Source organism: Gasterosteus aculeatus, chromosome 16 (genome assembly GCF_964276395.1).
Source record: "Gasterosteus aculeatus chromosome 16, fGasAcu3.hap1.1, whole genome shotgun sequence".
In the NCBI taxonomy this organism is placed as follows: Eukaryota; Metazoa; Chordata; class Actinopteri; order Perciformes; family Gasterosteidae; genus Gasterosteus; species Gasterosteus aculeatus.
Genome location: NC_135704.1, coordinates 12,850,944 through 12,871,806, shown reverse-complemented (window position 1 = coordinate 12,871,806; position 20,863 = coordinate 12,850,944). Strand labels below are relative to the sequence as shown.

At 42.7% G+C, this 20,863-nt stretch overlaps 1 protein-coding gene across 2 annotated transcripts in view; it reads right to left on the bottom strand.

The window, feature by feature from the left end:
• Positions 1–20,863, bottom strand: part of abca12 (ATP-binding cassette, sub-family A (ABC1), member 12) — a 52,212-nt gene that overhangs the window by 22,597 nt on the left and 8,752 nt on the right. The window contains exons 15-42 of one of the 2 annotated variants that reach the window (XM_040201126.2): positions 20,216–20,380; positions 19,852–20,060; positions 19,468–19,601; positions 18,853–18,967; positions 15,821–18,436; positions 14,800–14,912; positions 14,499–14,566; positions 14,064–14,203; positions 13,734–13,864; positions 13,353–13,495; positions 12,372–12,539; positions 11,970–12,187; positions 9,924–10,868; positions 9,612–9,718; positions 8,322–8,428; positions 7,561–7,760; positions 7,311–7,387; positions 6,267–6,397; positions 5,982–6,152; positions 4,798–4,962; positions 4,326–4,521; positions 3,442–3,581; positions 2,960–3,079; positions 2,715–2,805; positions 2,143–2,322; positions 1,627–1,954; positions 703–817; positions 215–544 (exon numbers count right to left, since the gene is read on the bottom strand). In XM_040201126.2, coding sequence (XP_040057060.2) covers positions 215–544; positions 703–817; positions 1,627–1,954; positions 2,143–2,322; positions 2,715–2,805; positions 2,960–3,079; positions 3,442–3,581; positions 4,326–4,521; positions 4,798–4,962; positions 5,982–6,152; positions 6,267–6,397; positions 7,311–7,387; positions 7,561–7,760; positions 8,322–8,428; positions 9,612–9,718; positions 9,924–10,868; positions 11,970–12,187; positions 12,372–12,539; positions 13,353–13,495; positions 13,734–13,864; positions 14,064–14,203; positions 14,499–14,566; positions 14,800–14,912; positions 15,821–18,436; positions 18,853–18,967; positions 19,468–19,601; positions 19,852–20,060; positions 20,216–20,380 — 7,623 coding nt within the window. The remainder of the gene's footprint in view (positions 1–214; positions 545–702; positions 818–1,626; positions 1,955–2,142; positions 2,323–2,714; positions 2,806–2,959; positions 3,080–3,441; positions 3,582–4,325; positions 4,522–4,797; positions 4,963–5,981; positions 6,153–6,266; positions 6,398–7,310; positions 7,388–7,560; positions 7,761–8,321; positions 8,429–9,611; positions 9,719–9,923; positions 10,869–11,969; positions 12,188–12,371; positions 12,540–13,352; positions 13,496–13,733; positions 13,865–14,063; positions 14,204–14,498; positions 14,567–14,799; positions 14,913–15,820; positions 18,437–18,852; positions 18,968–19,467; positions 19,602–19,851; positions 20,061–20,215; positions 20,381–20,863) is intronic. The other variant, XM_078091328.1, reaches the window with a different exon arrangement.

The following is a 20,863-nucleotide window of genomic DNA, read 5'->3' as shown; positions in this document are numbered from 1 at the left end:
CCTAATGTCAGTCAAATTGTTTTATTGGATAGTTTAAATGGATGGAGCAAATACAATTTTTGGAATAAAACAAAATTACTTTGTGTCATTCTATATCCCTCTCTTCAATTATAAGTATATTCTAGGCGAGCTAACATTATTGCTTTGTCATTATATATAAATATCACAGTACTAACTTAATATGCAAGAGGAATGACAGATGGGGGTTTCTCACCAGAGCGGACTTCTGGGAAAAGGTGAGTTGTGTCTCCACGGCCACGACCAGAATGAAGGGGAAGAAGCAGAGGATGTAAAGGAGACTTGCACTGAGGCCAGCGATGTACGTCTTGTCGAAGAAGGAACTGACGAGGTAACTGAACGACAGGATGCTCAAAGCATAATCGCAAAGGTACAAGAAAAGGAGGAAAGCGTCACTGTTGGGCAGAATGCTGCCGTATTTCAGCACCAACGTCAGGGAGAAGACGGTCAACGACAAGTAAGCGGCGCACTCCAGGAACCAGGCGAAGAAGTGGCTGAGCGGGTTTACTCCCATCATTTTCATGTACTGGGGGAAAAGCAAGAATAGAAATGGATGGTAAAAGACAGAAAGCCGGTACACAACAATACACAAAAACACATGGTATTATAACAGGACATCTTGGAAAGCCTCAAGTCAGTGGTAGGTTTGACATTTTTTGAAGTGAAAAAAAACAAAAACCTTACCTCATGCAGCCTCAGCTCTCTCTCATATACCAGTTTCTTCACAAAATCTGCCACAAACAGCACCCAGGCTAACATCAACATGAGAGGGAAGACAAAAGAGATGGCCTCCAGGAACCTGGGGAATACAGAGGTGTGAGCTGTCAGTCAAATTTCTAGAAAACGTAACATCCCATCACTGTCAACAACCGCAGATGAGAAGGCCTATCATCCAGTCACTGGCCTGACAGAGGAGAGGAGAGGAGGGAGGGTTAAGGATTTTTGACAACCATTTTCCTATCCTTTTATTATTTAGGCCAAATAAATGCCTCTACAATTCCCTTTTTTCTTTTTTACTTATTTATTTCTGGAGCCTGATACATTGGAATTCATTGGTGTTTTTCAAACTATACAGCTATATTTCACAGCTCATATCAGAATTTTTGCTGACTAATACATCATGATGACAGAGTTTGGTCAGGAGGCTACCAGTCTGAGACGTTTATCCTGCAGTTCTCTTAGATGAGATACCAGCGGTCCAGGGCAAACCCAACCATTACAGTCAAACATGATTTGTTGTCCTTTTCTAAATTAGATATATAGTACAGAGAGGAGAGGTTTTCCTGAATAGCCCGAAGGCTGTTTCAGTGTTTGCATGTATGGTCTTCAAAGATGCACAATAAAAGTGAATATTCATGCACATGGTGCGGAGCCAATTATAATGCAAAAGACTCCTGTGAATGACTACTTCATCGGTCGGTCCCAAGTGGCAGATGAATAATAAGAGAGCATGCATTATTTCACATCAACGCCTGTGCTTTCCCCGAGAGACACTGAGGAACCTGTTCACGTTTCTATGCGTGCATCCACGAGGGAGGGTACTCATGTGGTATATGTATGTGGTTGTTTGCATGCGTGAGGGTGCATCGATGTAGTCAGGGGACTCACTCATCCCGATAGTGGCAGGGATAGGGGAAGGGCTGCAGCTGGACGGCTGGCTCTGTGACTCTCTGCCCGGTCTGGGTCTCAATGATGGCGCGGTCAATGTTCTCTTGCAGGTAGACAAAGCCGCGGTTGTAGCGCAGCGTCTGGCCGGCCGAGATGTGGTTGTCCTTGTAAAAATAAGGTTCCCGGGTTCTGTCAGTACGCATCACGTTGTCCATGTGCATGCGGATGGTGTAGCTGACTTTGGGAGGCAGGGAGGCTGTGGCGGAGGAGGACCCGGCCGGACGCTCATTTGATGAATCCTCGTCTTTGGGAAGCTTGAAGATGACACCTTAAAGACAGAGCGCAGCATCTCACTACACACACTGTGTGTTGACTGAAGAAGGGATAGTGTGAGGGGAAGGATTAATCAACATCAGAAATCATTGTGTGTTGCGGATGCACTGTCGTAATGAACCCTGGGGACTGAATGAGTCTCCTCCCAATAAAGCTTGTCCACTGTACCCTATATTTACTCACTTGCATAGAGATCACGGCTTTTGGCAAGTTCCTGAGCCCTAGTGTTGAGCTCATCTGCAGAGTCGTAGCCATGGTAACGGTCAAACTTGATACAGGAGGAGATGTTCACCATCAGGCTCGACAAGGTGGTGATCTGGTTCATTACGTCTTTGTTGTTCTCCAGCATGAGGGTAATGTTAGCTTTGGAAAAAAATATTGAAATTTTGTTAAAGAAACTTTAATCTCAGTTTTCAGATGTATTTCTCTTAAATCAAAACGAAAACAAGGACATTTGGGGTGTCTGTTGGATGTCATGGCCTGTCTGGTTATATATCGAGTGAGGATGAAATATGGCCTGACAATAACATGGAATCTAATTAAATACCTGTCCATCAAAGCCGGACCATTAAAAAAAAGACTGGCATGCACAGCCACAGCATGGAGAGACGTCTTAAGACATGCACATTGAAATGAGTGCTTGAGGCTTGCTTTAAATCTATGGAGCACACCTATTTTCTAATTTTCTAGCGCGGATACTTTACAAGCAATAAAAGAGGGATGAATGTAAAGGTAGGCCTGGTGTGCTCACTCACAGAAGTTGCGGAGCGTCTCCTTCATTCTGCCGACATTGATGTCTGTCTGCATCTCAATGAAATCCTCAACAAAAGAATTGCTGAGGGAATTCTGGCAGGAGGGAAGAGAGAGCGGGTGTGAGAGACAATGCACAACATCAATATTCTGCTGCTGCAACTCGTCGCAGACTACCGTAAAGTTTATCTCCAGAATTTTGGCGAGCCAGGAAGAATAATTAGATATACAGGAGATCAAGTTGTTTTACCTGCAGCATTGGCAAAGTGTATGTGAGTATTTCGGCAGAATTCATGATGTAGTTGGAGGATTCAATCCAGTCCTCGGAGTACTTTCTGAGATTTGCAAAGTCCTGCAAGGTGGCATTGGCCTGCAAGGACGAGAACATGGGTATCAGCAAGGTTTCATAAACTGCTCTGTGTGTGTGTGTGGCTTGCTCAAAATCTTGTGTAAAAGAGGGTCACAGTAGGAGATGGTGGTGCATACAAATGTGTGTACACGTCCCGCAACACAGTATTTCGTGTTTACTGCAAGGAGACTACAAAGGAACCGATCGCTTAGAGAAGGTAGAAATGGAGGTGGTAAAAAAACACTGTAACAGCCTGGCGCCCCTTATACGTAAACGCAAGCCTGAAAGTCAGGAGAGGATTTTTGGAGGATTTAGCACACATAGTTCATAAACATCAAGGAACTAACCCTGTGAGTAGATGGTTGTGTTATGAGAGTGTGTACCTTCTCCATTATGGCCCTGGTGACAGGTGTGTCGGGGGTATACAGAATTTGTCCCATCAGCATTGGTTTGAGGAAGGCCCAGGCGATGGCTCCTCCAGTGGTATTCACCATGTCCAGGTACATGTTCATACAGAAGGGAGCTACACGACAAAAGACGAGGTGAAGAACCATTAGACAAACAAGTTTTTCAGGAATATATTCACAGAGTTTGATGATCATGGATTAGGATGCCGGTGTAATTTAATAATTTGATTTAAATTTAATTAATTGAAAAGAACGACGATACATAAATGAGTCTATTACAGCGGCAGCATTGGAAACACAGTGGCCTGGCACAAAAAGCTCATCCAACATGTCATTACGCTCATGTGTCATTTTTGGACAGCCTTATGGCACAAATACCAAATTTCTTTCTTTTTTTTGGTCAGCATTTCATTAATTGATTACTGTCAGAATGACAACTTTCCTATTGAGTCTGTAAAACTCATTCCAGAGCCCAGATACAAAAACTACTGTACAATGTAAAAATAGTCTAAAATAGGTTAATAAGTTTCAACAATACCGGACAGTGGCGTTTATGTATTTTCGGTCATTTATCGGGATTTTTTGATGATAAGAAAAAGCAAACAAAACAAAACAGTGAGCAAACTTTCGAGTATGCAAAGTTGGTGTTTTTCTCATTTAGGCTTAGGGAAAAGTATCTTTATTTACTTATTTGGATTGCGTATGTCGAGGTGATAAGATATAAATCGCTGAGAATGATTTTGATACCAAAGGACTAAATAAGACTGAATGACACACAAATATACCGTTAAAAATGATTTCTGCACTTAAGATAACATTCAGTTAACAACAGCCCCGAGTGTGCCCTCCAACAAACATACTGGCATTCGGTGGAATGTTGAACCGCTCGATCATCTCCTTCCTCTGGCGCTGGTCGGGGAAGATGGAGTTTGACTCTGGCGAGATGGGGAGTTTTGAGATTCCGAGCAGAGCCAGGATTCCTTTACTGCACAGCGCTCGAGAGAGGGTGACAAACGTTGCTCTGCTGGAGATGGTGCTCCTCTTTCCCCTCACCATCTGGGGAAAGGTATAGAAACTTTTAATACTTCATGATTTTCATCAATTCCAAATTGAATAAGTGTCAAGCAAATGTGATGACAAAACGGAAGGTGCTCAAAAATGTAAACATACATCAGAAAGAAAATGTTTTGTTGCCTAAACCAGTTCCCTGTAAAGCAGTAATGGTCACTTGGATACCATTGAAACCGTGGCAAAGTTTAGTGATCACACAAGGACAGTTAACACAGACACACATTGTGGGTAAAGCACTGTACAGAAGCAAAGACTACATACTTGTTTAAATTCTGGGTCGGCCACCAGGTCGAGGTCTTTGATGGAGAGCATAAAGGTTTGAAGCTGATCCACAGCAGGAAGAATTGTGTCCATAATGTTGGTTAAAGACTCAGCGATCTGGAGCACAACTCCCACCAGGCTCTGCAGTTCTTCAGACAAAACCATCTGAAAAACAGGGACCAGCATTTGAAAATGTGTCTACAGTTTCTTAAACGGTTTTCAGGTTAAAGAAAAAAAAGGCAATCCAGTTTTATTTGCAATGCAGTTCTTTCTATTTGCAAATGTTTACGTGTTTCTTTATTCATTTCTTGTAAATGTGAATGGGTTTAGGAACCTGCAACAGGAAGAGACTGCAGTAGATGAGAACATTCTTCTAAATTCTGTTTGTCTTGATCTAATGTCAATACATCTCACAAGGCCTGCTGCATTGTCTTAATAGCAGAACCATACTTAGATTTTTGTATTCTGATCATGTTATTTGTCCTTCCAAACTATGTAAGATTTAATGGGGTCAGCGGGGTCCCATTTGACGTCAACTGTGTTGCGCAGATCATCTGTCTCTATTAAGTTTTTTTATTAAGAAAATGTTTGTGAGTTCTGTGTGTTAAATGTGTATCCAAAGAATGAACTAAACGGTTTCAGGAAGGACATCAACTTGGCTACACGTCTTTTGGGGTTTCTCAGAGTAAGCAACATGACATCTTGAATCTCAATCAAATCCCTTATTGCCCGAGCTAGAGGTTGTGTATAGAATGCAGATTTAGGAATAGAATCCTAATCTCTCTCATAGTGACAGATATTTTTTATTTCACCTCTAGTCATGTTCTCTTGAAATGGAAATCACAGATGGCTGTTGTATTCTTTTTTTAATTACTGTATTGAGGGAACTAAATTAGTTTTGGGTTTAGTTTTCTTAGATCAAAAGGAAAACATCAGTCATGAAATACCTTTTTTCGAAATAGCTTTTTCTGTAAACGTGTAAAGGAATATTTTATAAGCATTACTCTCTTGTTTCCGTTAAAACAAAACACACTGTGGCATCAAAAGGTTTGTCGCAGCCCAACAAAAGTGATTGCTTTAGCCGTTACATGGCAATTACGCACATTTAAAAAAGAAGAAAAAAACGTTTTTGAAAAATGTTTTTTTTTCTTTTGACAAAAGACTCCATTTGAATTCAGTCTTACTCTGTAGATGACTTTCTCCATGTTGATATGCCGAGCCATCAGCAGCGAGAAGCTGTACCACTGTCCTGAGGAGAGGGAGCAGAAGGTCTGCAAGATGGCCGCGTCCGTCGCTTTCATGTTCAAGGCTGCTGGCGAGCTGCAATGACGCAAGTTGACCATCCAGGACAGGATCTGTTTCAAAAGAATTACGAGTTCAAAGAAACATGAGAAAAGAACAAGAGACGCATAAACATTTATCAAGCCCTAAAAAAAAAACCCTGATGCATATGGATGTCCCTGGCTTACCTCTACATTTTGTTTTGGCAGCATTGTTTCCATCAGGAGGTGGAGAGCAGCTTGGTCAAAGTCCATGTGTTGCTGAACATCTAACAGGAAGGCTGTTTTATTCCTCAGCAGGTCGCCGACCGCTACCGTTCCTGGGAAATGGTGATAGGGGAGCAAATTGACCAGTGTATTATTTATTATGACATTTTTTATATATGTTTCACTTATTTGATTGTGGAAACTCTTCAAAAACCTAATTTATATTATTTTTCTTAAAATTCTTGAAGTAGGTGTCTTGGGAAGTAATACTTCTATGTAGTATTGTATCCCAATTGCATTCCCTGTTATAGAATATGTGCAAAATCTGCCTTTCAGATGTAGATCTTTTATATTCGATTGTCAATTGACAAAGAAAACATTCTTTGAAAAGAGCTGCACTTGGCTGCTGTTTTCGAAGACAGGAGAACACTAAAGGACATCCAGTGTTTTTTCACCCAGCCAGTCACAATGAAGGACACGCTGCTTTAGTGTTCAAAGAAGCGACAGTGGAGAAATTGGCCGCTTTAGTAAGCTATCATTGTTATGTAATCCAGCAACAAGCAAAGCGGGGCATCAGACATGAATGTGCAACAGATGAGGTGAAATGAGTCTGTTGCTATGGAAACAAGTTTTGATATATTCTTTTCTTCTGATAGCACACTAGGATTCAATATTTTCAGTACAAAAGTAACCATAGACCTAAATCTTAATTTTCAATGAATCAACAATGATCACAATGATCTACTTTTTTCCTTCCAACATTAATTAGTGTCAATTATTTTGCAAATGGGTAATCATTATATAATTATCAATATAAACGGTTTGTCTTCATTGTATGTCTGTCCCTGACCTTATTCATAGTTAGCTACCTAAGAAATGAGAGACAAAACAACTCAAATCAGCAGTGAGTAGAAAAATATGAGAAAGTGAGAAAAGTGTCAGCTCTGCTATAAAACTATAGTAGAGGTGCAGGGATGTATAATATATCGTGAAATAGCGCAACTTTGATGTATAGAAAAGTTTTACCTGGGGATGACAATTTGATGTTATAAGAGCTCAGGTCACTGGTGTCAAAGCCCAACCCTTCTGTCAAAACAGAGGACCTGTAAACACACGCACACAGACACACAAGCTGAAGATATCAAGGAAACCAAATCACACAAAAGGGATAAAGGAGATAATGAACCTAAACAACAGAGAGCAGCGTTCCCTTACTAATTACTGTGAAAACCCTGAAACAAAAACACATCAAACAAGAAGGAAGTAAAAGCTGTACCAGTTTGAATGGACATTGTAGGATCTGGGGTCTCCGATGACAGCCTCGAAGAGGGCGTCGGTCAGTAAGGTTGTATTCGTCATCATATTCTCAACCAAGATTTGCAGGCTGGGTAGAAAAGTATGACACAGCTGACCGGGCTCGATGGAGAGGGCCCACATCAGCAGACGCACAGACTCGGTGTTCTCCAAGGCGCACACCTACAATGAATCAGTCACATAAGTACATGGTTGGCCAAATCTCAAGATCAAACCATGGCAACATTGATTGGTTGGTTTGACTTATGGTTGTTTCGTTGGCTCCGCTGTGCGTCGGGCATAACAACCCCGAACTGTTACATTATTGGACGATAGAGTACAGCCTCTTTAATATATATACATATAAAAAAGAGAGCAACGGATGCCAGCTGGCGTTCAATAACGGTTGTTTCTCATGGTTTTCTCCTGCAATACCTGAATAAAGGTGTCAACTTAACCTAACGTTATCCCCCTACAAATAAATCCACTACCCAAACAAATCAATAAAGGATTTTCAAAAAGATAAATAAACACATCTCTGCTGTTGGAGTTACCTCTAGTACCAGGCAAACGATGGCCTTCTTGCACAAAGTGGTCTACACTTTAGCAACGTAACGCATACAAACTCTAATTACTTCTAATTCCAATGGCATCCTCACAGTAATTTGCAGTCATTCTGAATGACCATTTTTCCTATTTAGAGGATTGTTGCATGTGTTAAAGTGGCTGGGTGATTACAAAAACCTGGGATCGGAGGCTCCCGAGGTGCTCTGTGAACTGCGGGTCCGTCGTGTTGATCTGAAGGAGCTCAGCGGCTGTTTGGATTGTCTCTTGCATGATCATCAGGTTCTCTTTAGGCGGGAGGCAGAGTGAACCAGAGGACAGAAAATGAGGGTAAGAGGGAGGTTATTAGAGTTGGACAGCAAGATGGGAAAGGAACAGGAAAACGAGGCAATACGAGCTGTAAGGTGACAGAATAACATGACATCCCACAGGGTTTCATTACGGCTCGCACCATTACGGGGCGGCGTCGCCAGCCAGCGAGCAGCAAATGATGTACTTAGAGTGAAGCCTTGTGCGGGACTGATGGGGCCAGAAGGGCCAGGCAGTTCTAGCTGCCGCATTAAAAACATATCTGACAAGCCCAAAGAAATGCACCACCTCAAGCAGAAAGATGCGATGACAGAATATTTAATTAGGCCAAAATTAGACAACGGTGATGTTTAATCATAGGATGCTCAACGCCTAGAGGCCTTTACAATTACAACAGCTCACTCGGTATGTGTGGGTAAACAATAGGGTTGCGGTTGCAGAGACGGAAAGCTGCTTCAGCTGCTTCCAAAGTAATTCTATGCACTGAAAACATTATCACATGAGCACAGACGGCAATTAAAAGGAGGTCATAGATGTCCACTTGTGTGAGTGCGAGGGGAGACGTTTAGCGCGGGCGGACAGCATAAGTGATTGAATTCTACTTTGCTAATGAGATTTAAAAAGGTGCCGAGTGGCTTTCTGCTGGAGAAGGGCCATATGGCCTTGGGCTCTTTGGGAGCTCAAGCTAAGCTGATGTGAAGTCGTATTCCTCGTATCTCCAGCATGAATTATGCGGCACTATAATCATGTATACAATAACTACGACATTAACAAAAGTGGATGGCCTTCCAATGGTCCCCTAATGGCCATAAAGGTCAGGGAGAGGGGCTGGCACCCTTCCTTCCCCACAGACTTATTTTTAATGGCGCAGGCTGGCAGACTGTTCTCATAGATACATACTGTCACAGCAGGTGTGTAAACACAACCAGTGTGAGCTCTACATTTACAGCAGCACTCAGGCATGAGTAGGAGGGAATCCACTGTGGAGTCAGTGGGTAACGTTAATTTGGAAAAACCAAAAGGATAAAGCTTCATCCATTTGAGGATTCTCCATTTAACTAATGAGTACACATTTCTTATTATGATTCTGCCCTCGGTCAAAGAAGCCTTTAACTGTCCAGACTGAGCAAGAGAGGCAGTATATCTGAAACGGTGAGTTACCTTGAGATTCATGAGCAAGTGCTGCAGTGATATTTTTAATCACTGAGGAGAACGGAAAGCCACTGGGAAGCATATCGGCGGCATTTGTCAGTAGATCCATTGATGACCTGGGGAAGATTAAACAAAGGATGTTTTTGAAACAGGGGGCCAACAGAGCAACACAGCGGTGAGAAACTAGTTGTTTTTAGATGCAGCGAATTTATACCTGAAGGGAGAAACTGAATTCACACATCAAAACGTGCAACGGGGCTTCTTTTTTTTCTTCTTCTTTATTCCTAAAGCAATATATGGTATGGTGCAAATCAAACTTACATCTGAACCGCGCCAGGGAGAGTGAGGAAGGAAAGCGCTCCCAGAGCGGCATCAATGGTCTCCTCCCGAGCGGCACTCAAAGCCCACGGCATGTCCCTCGTCGCTCCCTTCGCCACGACACTCAGGTCCGGGTTGGCAAAGACCACGTGGGCCGTCTCCATGATATCTGCAGTGGTGGCGCCGGCGGCTATGGCTCTGAACATTGCCGGGTAATCAATGGAGAAGAGGTCCATGAAGTCATCCAAGGGATCCCTTGGCAGCATCAACGGGGCTTCGCGACGGTGTCGCACCCCGGTCGCTGTCGTATGATTACCGGCTGCCATTCCCTGGTGAAACATACTCGGGTGGTACCCCATTGGGGCCAGGGGACCACCGGTGCCTACCAACTGGCTCAGCAATGCACTCATGTTTCCGGCTAGACCTTGAAACAGCTCCATATCTGCCGACATGTCCACACTCAACTGGGTCGCAAAAGACAAGAGAGGGCTGAGGATGTCGTACACTTTGAGCAGAGCCTGAGTCAGCAGATCCAGTCCAGACACTTCGGTGGCGCTCCACCACGCAGACAGCGCGGCCGCCTCCGACGCAATCACGCTTGAGAAATTGGATGCCAGAAGTTGCTCCAGGGCCTGGTAAACCAAAGACACGTTCCCAAATATCTTCATGTCAACCAGCAGTTGTACCGCTTCCCTTGTTATCTTGCCGAGAGACGCGTCGCTGAAATTTCCCCACATCATGGGGAAGATGTTGTCTGTTGTGATGTTTGCGGAGGAGAGGAAGATCATTGCTGCCTCTTGGAAAAGGTCTTCACATAAGCTGTTGTTTTGAATGAGAGGGTAGTTGTCCAGGATGTGGTTCAGGGATTTTTCCATAGCTTCAATGTAAGGCTGGAGGCATGGGGCCATTTTTACCAGCTCGTCGGAAAGCATTTTGAATGAGGACCAGCTAAAGACAAGGGGAGAAATATAATTGTCAAGTTAATTGTACAGATTTAGAGTCATGTGTAAAAAATGAACAGGAAAACTATGAGGATTGTTTGATCCCTAAAGCACAACCACAGCCAATGAGCTGACTTCTAATTCTGACCTCTTGTTTTTAATTCATTTCCTGAACACAATGATTCCATAGAGTTTGAATTCTACAGCTTTGACCATTCTTGCTCATTTGCATAGTTTTCACATTTCCTTTTTGATATTAGACTGGGGAGTCTTTTCACTGTGATAAATTATCTATAGCTTGTGTATTAAAACCTGACGGTTTCCCTGCGATGTGCGAAATGTGATCCTTATCGCCATGTTCGCCTCGTTATTGCAGCTGGCAAAAAGGCAAATTATTTTTGAAAGCGTGTCGAAGCGAACTGAATCATGGTTAAGCTGCTATCAGTGCAGGCGTTTTTTAGGTAAAATCCCATTAAATTAACCAAGTTGAATGCAAATGTGATCACTCTAATTCCTTGTGAAATTAGGCATCAATCAACTTGGTCCGATTGTTTCATTTCAACCACTGTTGTAAGAACAAATGGAAAGGTGGTTTAATAAGTGAGTCTTGTAGCGCTTTGCATAAGTGAGTCTTGTAGGGATGCAACTGACTCTAAAAAGACTAATTTCAGGTCAGTTGAATGTTTTAAATGAATATTATCGACAGTGTGGCTGCACTATATGTCCATATTATTGTACCGTTGTCCTCATAACCTATGACATCAGTGTGGTTTGGATATATAAAAGTATACTGGTTATGGAAACAATCAGGAACAAAAGTATGCTAAGATGGATTTCTCTTCTTAAAAGGAAGCAGTTGCTCTTTCATTTTCACGCACTGATGCGGCAAATTGTTTTGTTTGGTTTGCGAGTCTACAGGGTTAATTTAATTTGGCGTCTCATCCATAATCACCTGCATGGATTTAGGATGCCAGATTCACTACCAATAACATTATCTACATGTTTTTTCACTGATGGATTTTCACGTTAAGTATAGTAAATAACAAAGGAAGTGACTGGTACATCTTGCCAACAATGACATCATCTTGTTATGGCTGTAAGTAGTTACCGGTTTTGCAACTGCATATCTTGGAGCTGCTGGTTCCAGTGAAGCTGTGCCTCAGGGCTCAGAGGCTGGCTCGTGAGCTGAGAGATCTGGCTGGAGAAAGCTGCTACGAGCTGCTCTGTCACAAGTGTGCTGTTAATGTTGACTTGGTAGAAAGACTGCACGACCCTGACAATCCGGCCAGATGTGGCACTCACAGACTCCGGTCCGGTACCCATGTCCTGCACAGAGAACATATAGCAGATGTGGACTGTTAGTAGTGTGGCAGCTTCTCCTCTGTATCAACACTGCCACCAAGTGGTTGACGGTAAATTCACCCGCAGACTGTTAATTGTACTCAGATTATAATAATCCTTCTATTAAATTAGTTTGTTTGCATTTTCACTTTTCCATCTGCGTACTTACACTCATGTTCATGTGTGTGAAGACAGTCTGGTCTGCAGCATAGGCCTCAAAAAGCGGCTGCAGGCTGATATTGTACCAGGTGGCCATGGTGGAATGGCTTAACCCTGCCGCCTCTCTCACTGGCTCCCATGCCTTCAGAACTCCACTGCACTCCAATGTGCCATTAGACTAAGGGGGAAATGGTCAATAATTCATATTCGCTGTTCAGGAAAGTCCAATTTAAAAAAACTTGGCGAGGCAAAGGGTAAAGGGATGAGAGAAATGTTATGACCTCTTTTGTTTAAGCAGTTTACTGAGAAACAAAGAAAACACACTGCTTCTCAGACTGACATGCCGACTACACACCCACACAGGCTGTATACGCGCCGCGCACAATGAGCCTGCAAATCGCTGGGTCCGCTGCTCAAAGTTATTGGTTATTATGAAATTCATGATCAATTTAAATAAAGTTAAATATTCCGCAGAAATGCCTTTTTGTTGTTATTTTTGTTTGCCTGTTTTAAAAAAAAATGGTATAAGAAGTCCTTTTATCAGTGTCAAAGGATGAAGAAAAAATAATTTAAGTAACAAATGGCAGCAGTAATGGAGTTGACAGCCGTGTCCTGGTAATGTAATTCAAAGTGCAAACCAGCCAAGTCACATGCACGTGTTATCTGTGACCTGAAAGAACAACATTGTCTGTAAAAAGCCTTTGAGAAAAGGGTAAATAAAAGTCCAAATGGATGAAGGAAAAATAAATATTCTAAATAAAGACACACCCCATATACACAGTCAAGTGTTTGAGATCTATCAATACATTAAGGTGCGACGCCTAGATTAGAACTACTGTATTGTTGATTGCAATATAGCATAAAGGGTCATGCTCTCCATTCACCTCGCTCCCACGCAAACCTACCTACTGAAAAGAGCCAGCAAATGGCGGTGAAAAGAGACAAAGAGACAGAGCCACACAAAGGCAATTCCAGAAAGTAGCTGTCTAACCTGTTCGGCTGCCTGCACCGTGCCTTCAATGGCAAGCTGCATTCTTTCCGAGATCTCCGAAAAGTTAAAATTGCTGGAGTTCACAGACTGTGCAATTTTGCTGATCAAAGTCACCACAGGCATCTGAAGGCTTTGAATCATCCCTGGCAGGGAGGAAGGACACATTTTTACCAACACGAATAGCTTTACAATACAAACGTTAGATAAAGATCAGGAAATTGGTGCTTTGTATGGAATGTTACAGGTGACACTTATGAAGAGCTGCTTAGTAGGTATGTTTTATAGTGAGAAAAGTGTTTTGAAAGAAAACAATCCCCCCTTCAGTCAATGAGTCGTTTACATTATCCCAACAATAGCTTTGCTGTTCAGTATCATCCTCACCGTTCTGTGCTTGCATGCTGTTTACCAGACTACCTATGCTTTTCTCAAACAGCAAGATTGCAGATGGGACACCGTCCCATTGATCTGCTGCGTCGAGGGTTGACAGTAGGGCACGTAGTATCTCTTCAAGTCTGTGATAACACACGCGGGAATGGGTTTAGGGAAATCACAAAGCAACAAAACAGGGGTTTCTTTTATTAAATGAAAGATCTATATATCATTTCTATGACAAATACAAGTCACACAATTTAATAGCAACTTGTTGCCTAACAAACATCAAGTAATTACGCCTTTCGTATGTTTTTCATTATAGGTGGTAATTAAGCGCACTTTTGCCACGTGTCTTGGTCGGCCTTCCCAGTCATCAGTTGCTCCAGGACCGGAGCGAGATGTGCAAAGCCCGCCAGAGACGGAGCAGTTGAATTTGAGAGTTGCCCGCCTGTGCCGAGGTCCCAAAGCATGCTCAAGGTCTGACAGCAAAAAAAAGGATGAAAAATTAGGAGGGAAAAGAGTGAAAACCTTGTTAACACACATTTATTTTATCGTAGTCAATGCCCGACTCAACTACAGGAGTAATTACGATCTATTGAACTGGCTAATATTTCCAGTCGTAAAACAGAGGGCATTGACAAGTTGTATCTGCATTACATTTTTAATTTTATGTAATGTTTAACTACCTATGAAATGTTTAATTTGTATTTTAAACAAATGGAAAAACACTTGAAAGGAGAAAAAACAATATATAACATTTGTTTTGACACTTACCTTGTCAAAAATCATTGGCCAATTGTCTACTGAAGCATTCGCAAAATATGCCCACAGACTCGAGTTGCCTGCAATAAAAAGATATAATAAAACAAAGTGGATTTCAATGTCAAACACAGACAAATGATCTTCCGTGTAAAACTGGGAGAGAAGCGTCTTGTTCTGACAGACAATAAAAATATTGTGCTACTTTGACTGGCAAATCCTGGGCGTTTGAACAATGAAGTGAAAGATGAGACCTCCGCTCCATCAGAGCTCATCGGGATTCCACACCTACAGTGGGAGGGAAAAGCTGACTTGCCTTGGCCAGACTCCAGGATGAAGTGAGTGATGTCAATGAGCACGGAGACGTAGGCCTGGGATGTGCAGTTTGCCGGTAGAAGGCTATGGATGGTTTTCATCTCATCCAGAAGGCTAAAAAAAAAAAAACACGTCAACATTTTGTTTGAGTCATGAAAAAGGTCATCACGTCAAATCCAATGTCGTCAAACGATTACAGGACTGCAAGCACTCAATGTTTCTCCCCCTGGTTGTTAATCATTTTCTCCACAGTGGGGCTACTTATATCATGAATTTATTTTAATTTCAAATGAAGATGGTCTGAGATTTTGGAGAAGGATTTTTGATATATGAACCACACAGACAAATGTGCTCTTCTTGTCTACCGCTCAATGCTCCTTTAGAACATCAGCATGTACCAGATTTACCAACCCGCCCATCATTCATTCACAGCCTTTCCCCTGTCTTTGCTTCAATTGTCTTGTGTGGCATCGTTTACATTTGTAGAGCCAAGGGCGTGTATAAATACCAGATTTTTTTTTCTCAGAAAGAACATAGATAACTAGCAGACCGTGAGATTAAAAACTCAACCTTTACTTAGAACCGCAGAACTCAAAGCACCATGAATACCAAGAATGTTTCCCCGAAATGCTTCAAGCTGCTATGAACTGATTTTGCGGCCACTAAACATTGACATTTTATCCCCATGTGAAGTGGAGATGGCAAATTCAAAATAATAGTTTTGAGAATTGGGTTTTTGAGCAAAAACAGCTAACCGCAGCATAGATCGGTGCGAGTGAACGAATACTGTAACATCCCGACTAGCCGATAGAAGATAAAATGTGCAAAAATGCTCAGTAGAACTGTAGGTAACTGCAGTGAGGTGATACGTTTCCTCACCACATGTGACCACTTTTCATGGAAAGCATCAAGTTATAATTGCTTTGCCACAGCTCATTTGTATCAACACCTGCCGATGGGGGCTAATTTTTATATATTTTTAATTTGGACCAAAGTTTTAAGGAGAAAGCGGAATTACTCACAGATTCAAGCTGTCTGATCCATTGGCCACAGGGTTGCTCTCAAAATATGTGGCTGCTACTTTGATCCCAGAAAGCAAGTATTGAGCAAACACTTCTGGCACCGTTTGTTGGATGATGCTCTCCGCCCGCTTGAGGATGAGGAGGGTGATGTTACGCGATGAGATAAAACTTGCATCTGGTCGGACAATGAGCTGAAGTGAGTTCTGCACAACTTCCAGGAGGTCCTGCTGCACAGAGGGCGCCAGGGGGCTCGCGGCTGAGGTCAGGATCTGCATTGCATATTGGAAGGCCTCCGCGATGGCCTCAAGGAAGTGGTCACTCTGTAGGCCGGCTGGCTGCTCCGCCACCATTAAGGCATTGCTCAGGGACTTGGTGATGTTGCCAATGACGGAGAGGTAGGCCTGCTGATCATCTCCGAGAAGGGTGTCCGTCGTCCCCAGCAGGTGCTGGAGGTCTGTCACTGGGGTGGAGATATTTCTGCCTGGGACTCCCCATCCGAGCATACTACTGAAAATCGACTGGACATTTGGTTGTTTCATCCACTTCTCTATCAGGTCGAGGTATTGCTCAACTTGGAGCTCAGTGAGATCAAGAATGGTGTTGTTTTGATACAACTGGTTAGCGAGTGTAAGGTTATTCTCAGCCTTTAGGTTGCTCATTACGAGTCCAAACTGACGCCGGAGAATCGCCACGGTTGTCAGGCCAATTTTAATCACCCCTGCACCATCTATTGGGTACTGCAGGTCGTTGATCAAGAACTCCACCTGCTTACTTGCAAACAAATCAAAATCCGCCTGTGCCAGCTGTAACGCCACTTGCATTTGTGTGAGGTAGTAGAAGGGTGAGAGCAGCTCTGAGACTGAGCTCGCGCTGGTGATATTTTCCAGCCTTTTCAGGTACCATTCCACAATTTTTAGATATTCTTCCTGAGCATACAACGGGTTCATCGTGTTGTTCAAATTGTTAAATGGTTCTGTGTTGGCGACCAGTTGTAGGAGGCCCTCCACTACGGTGATTTCATTCATGATCTCTGGAGTGTACAGTTGGTTGAGCATGAGGTTCATCTTGATATTGGCCAGGGTGCTGTTCAGGGTGTGTGCGAGAGCCATGTTAGGATTGGAGCTGAAGTTAACTTGAACAACATCCCTGACAGTGTTATTGACAATCATCGGAATGAGGGAGAGGATGGCGGACTCATTACGGAGAGCGGGTAGGCGTGCGAGGAAGCTGCCGACGCCGCTTATCAGTCCCATAACACACTGCGCTGTCATCATGTGGTCTTGCTGTTGTTCGTAGCACTGGCTAACATTGCTCACCTCCATCACGTTGGTTATCAGGATGTTGACGTTGGCAGCTCCAGCTAATGCAGCGATGTCATTCAGCTCCTCAAGGGTGAGGTTTGCCTGCCTCAGAGCATTCTGAACATCGGACACAGTGACACTTGGTGTAGCCACGATCGATCTGATGAAATGAAGAATCTGCTTGAATGTTTGCACGCAGCCCTTATCGTTGGAGGAGAGCAGTGAAAAGAACGAGGATGTAACTTCGTCATATTGCCATCCCTCCAGGATCGAGTTCGTCACGGTTAAATTCAAGGTTACATTGCCGTTGGCCGAGAGCATCATGTCTAGGATCTGATCCAGTAATGCAAAGGTTTCTGAGATCCCAGCAGAGCAGTTTCCACCTGCTGCACATTCCGTCATCTGACTCTGCAGCGCTTTGAAATCCCGGAGAAGGCGAGAAGCCTCCCGTTGGACCTCAGTTGGTAGGAACGCAACAAATCTCTGAGCAATAACGGTCTGAGCAGCGTCTGGTCCCGCCTGAGACAAGTTCTGCAGGCCTTCTGGGCTCAAAAGGTTGAGAAAGTCCTTGGCAATCAGGTGGAGGTCAATGACTTGTGCAGGGCTGAGCTGCCCATTTGGTAACCGAACCTGTTGGATTTGTTGGAGCCTGAACAGGGACACCACACAATCCTGAAGCTGGCCTAAGTACCCAAGGATGATGGTAGTTGGGTCACCGTTTGGAGAGTCCATCACTTTCTTCAGTTGCTCCATGGCACTGAGGATGGCTTCTACAAGGCCTGCTGAGGTCTGGTTGGTGAAAGGCTGGATGGCTTCTCTGAGACGCGCCACTTTGTCGGGTGTGAAGTAGTTGGAATAGGTGAGCACAGTGTGTCCCATGATGTAGGAGAGAGACATGGTGAGGTTACCTTCCGAGGAGAAGAACTGCATCATCAACCGTTCAAGTTCGGGCATCGTTGGGTCCGTTTCATTGAAGGTAAAAACGTGCTGGTTGAGCCTGCCGATCTTTGAGGCAACGTCGAACACAGCAGAGACATTCAGGGGACCGTCGCTGAAGAGCAAAGGCAGCAGAGGCGTCAGACCCGTGGACTGTAACAGGTTACCGACGAGCGGACGCATGACGTCGAGGTTGGTGATGTTTTCGTCGGGGAGCATGGAGATCGTGTTGACAAAGCCATTCAGGTTTTGGACCAGATTTATCAGGTAGTCAGAGAGCGCGTCTCCTCCTTCGATTTCTTTCAAGTGTGATCCCGCCAAACGCAGATACACGTCACCGTACACATGGTGCAACAGATTCACTGTTCCTTTGAGACAACTACAGAGAAAAGAGATGGGTGGCAAAATGTCATAATTTTAGAAACGTCCATCGGTAAGTGGTAAAAAACAGTAACAATAAATAATACATCTTTTGTTATGTTGAATTCAGTGTTTGTGCAAAGAGGCTGTCCTTTTCATTATGTTGCAAATCAGTTAATGGTAATCATTTAAATCAGTGTTAAAAAGAAGAACTTAAAACATAAGTGTTCATTTTTTAATAAAAATAACAGGATACTGATTTCACTTCACATCAGAGCCCTCAATACTAAGCTGCTCGTCTGGCCTTCCCAGTACCTCTAGAACTCACAAATAAACACATAGATGTGTGTATAATTATTAGCATTATTATCTATTTTTTCATTATAGTCATAAAAGATAGTATTCATTAACGAGTACACAAATACAAGCACTTACTTCACCAGGAGGTCTTCGTTTGACGACATCAGAGCCTGAGTCATTGCTTGAACAAACTGTGGCCATTCCAAACCAGTATTGCAATGAATGGTTGAGGATGTGATGTTAATGTAGCCTAAAGTGTAAGATAATCATACAAAGACATACTTAAATTGGTTGTGTTTCTTTCAAGTAATAACTTGGATTTGGGTGAATTTGTTTTGGCACAAAATTAACAAAATAATTAATAAATATGCGTAGATGTTTATTGCATGTTTCATTGAATTCGCCCATCAACATCCTCTCTTACTTAATGTACACCGGACCACAGAAATTTACAGAAATTGCTGTCATTGTTTACTAGAGAGACATTAATTCACAATTCATACCATCACTGAATCTTTTGGTTTTCAAAAAAAATACAAATAAAAAATAGGAACCCCCTTTTGAGTGCTTAAGAAAAATCTTTTATAGATCATGACAACAAAGAAATACAAGAAATGTGTACTAGCCTAAATATCCAGCTCCTTAATCTAATTGAATTTCGATAATAATATAAAATTCTGAATCTGATGAGCCCTCATATGCACAGATGAATACTTTCGATAGTTAAAGAAAAAAATGAATTGTCCTCACAGTTTGCTGGCGGGGTTGTGACGTCTGGCCTGTAGTTCAAAATCCAGTACAGCATGTGGAAATAGTCCTTTACCTCGGGCCACAGTGGAGTCTTCTCAATCCTCTCTCCCAAACTCACCATGAACCAGGGAACACTACATGCAAAGAAAAGCACACTGTTGAGTGAAATCATAACCAACCGCATAAAATATATTATATTAATTTCCACTATATTGACTGAAAATGGGTCATTCACCCAAGGGTTACACTGGAACAAAATGTAGTTTGACCTTAAACATTTTAACTTATAAGACAAAATAGACTAAATGCATGTCGTAACTCTGGAATGAAGGCCTGCAGGTCAATCAACCAATCAATCAGCATCATCAGCGTTTTCTTCAAAACCTTTGTTGAAGAGTCGATGTAACATCATGAGTGCTGTTGTTTGGCATCCAGTCCGTCCAGTATTTTCCCATCAGCCGCGTGGCCAGTTTGTTGGAATGCACGCCAAACTGCACGCTGTTATTGTAGATCTGGTGCCACTGGGAGAGAACCATGGGGAGTGTCACGTTGTAGTCTCCTTGGCCTAGCAGGGCACCATATACGCCCTGTACCTGTGGAAAAGGACCATTAGTGTTTCTCTTTAACATTATATGCTAATGTGTGTTCATGTAGAGGTCGGTCGCTACAGACTTTAATATTGACTATTTAAATAGATGTAGCATATTTTTACATTACAGACTTATTATTCATTCGTATTCACTCATACCGTCTCAACGAATGGCTGCCAGTCCGTTAGTAGCGCTTGCTGTAGAGCAGAGATGTTCTGACAGATCGCTGACCTCCACAACTCCATCGTTATGCTTTTAGTGTTGAAGAGCCACTCAAAGGGACCCAAGATATCCTCACATTTGAAAGGTTCAGAGGACATGATCTAGTAAAACAAACGCATAATGCACCAACCAATGAGTGTTTGTTAATTTAATTGTTTTCCACGTTGTTATCAAAAACCATGTCTATCCCGGAAATAAGCGTTTGCCATAATGAAAACCATGTCACATATCAGGTATTACAAAAGGCACAAATGCTTTCAGCGGCTCATTCGTGAAAGACTGTAATCATGGCAGACAGGTGTTCATTTTCACCAAGGGATTCTTACACAAGGTTTCATAATAAGCTTTCAACAAGCCTCTGTTGCTCAACGTGTACTTTACAAGACAAGAAGTGAGTCAGCATAGTTAACTACAGTTCAAAATGTAATTTAATTGTGTTGACCTGGTGCTTGTTTTTTTTGTTTTAGAATTTTTTTTCTTGTTTCAGAAAACAATGTACACCAATTCCATCTTAACTCACTTTAACACGAGCCATTTAACCCATTACCTACATTTTTCTAAGGTCAAGGTTTATTTTAATTATG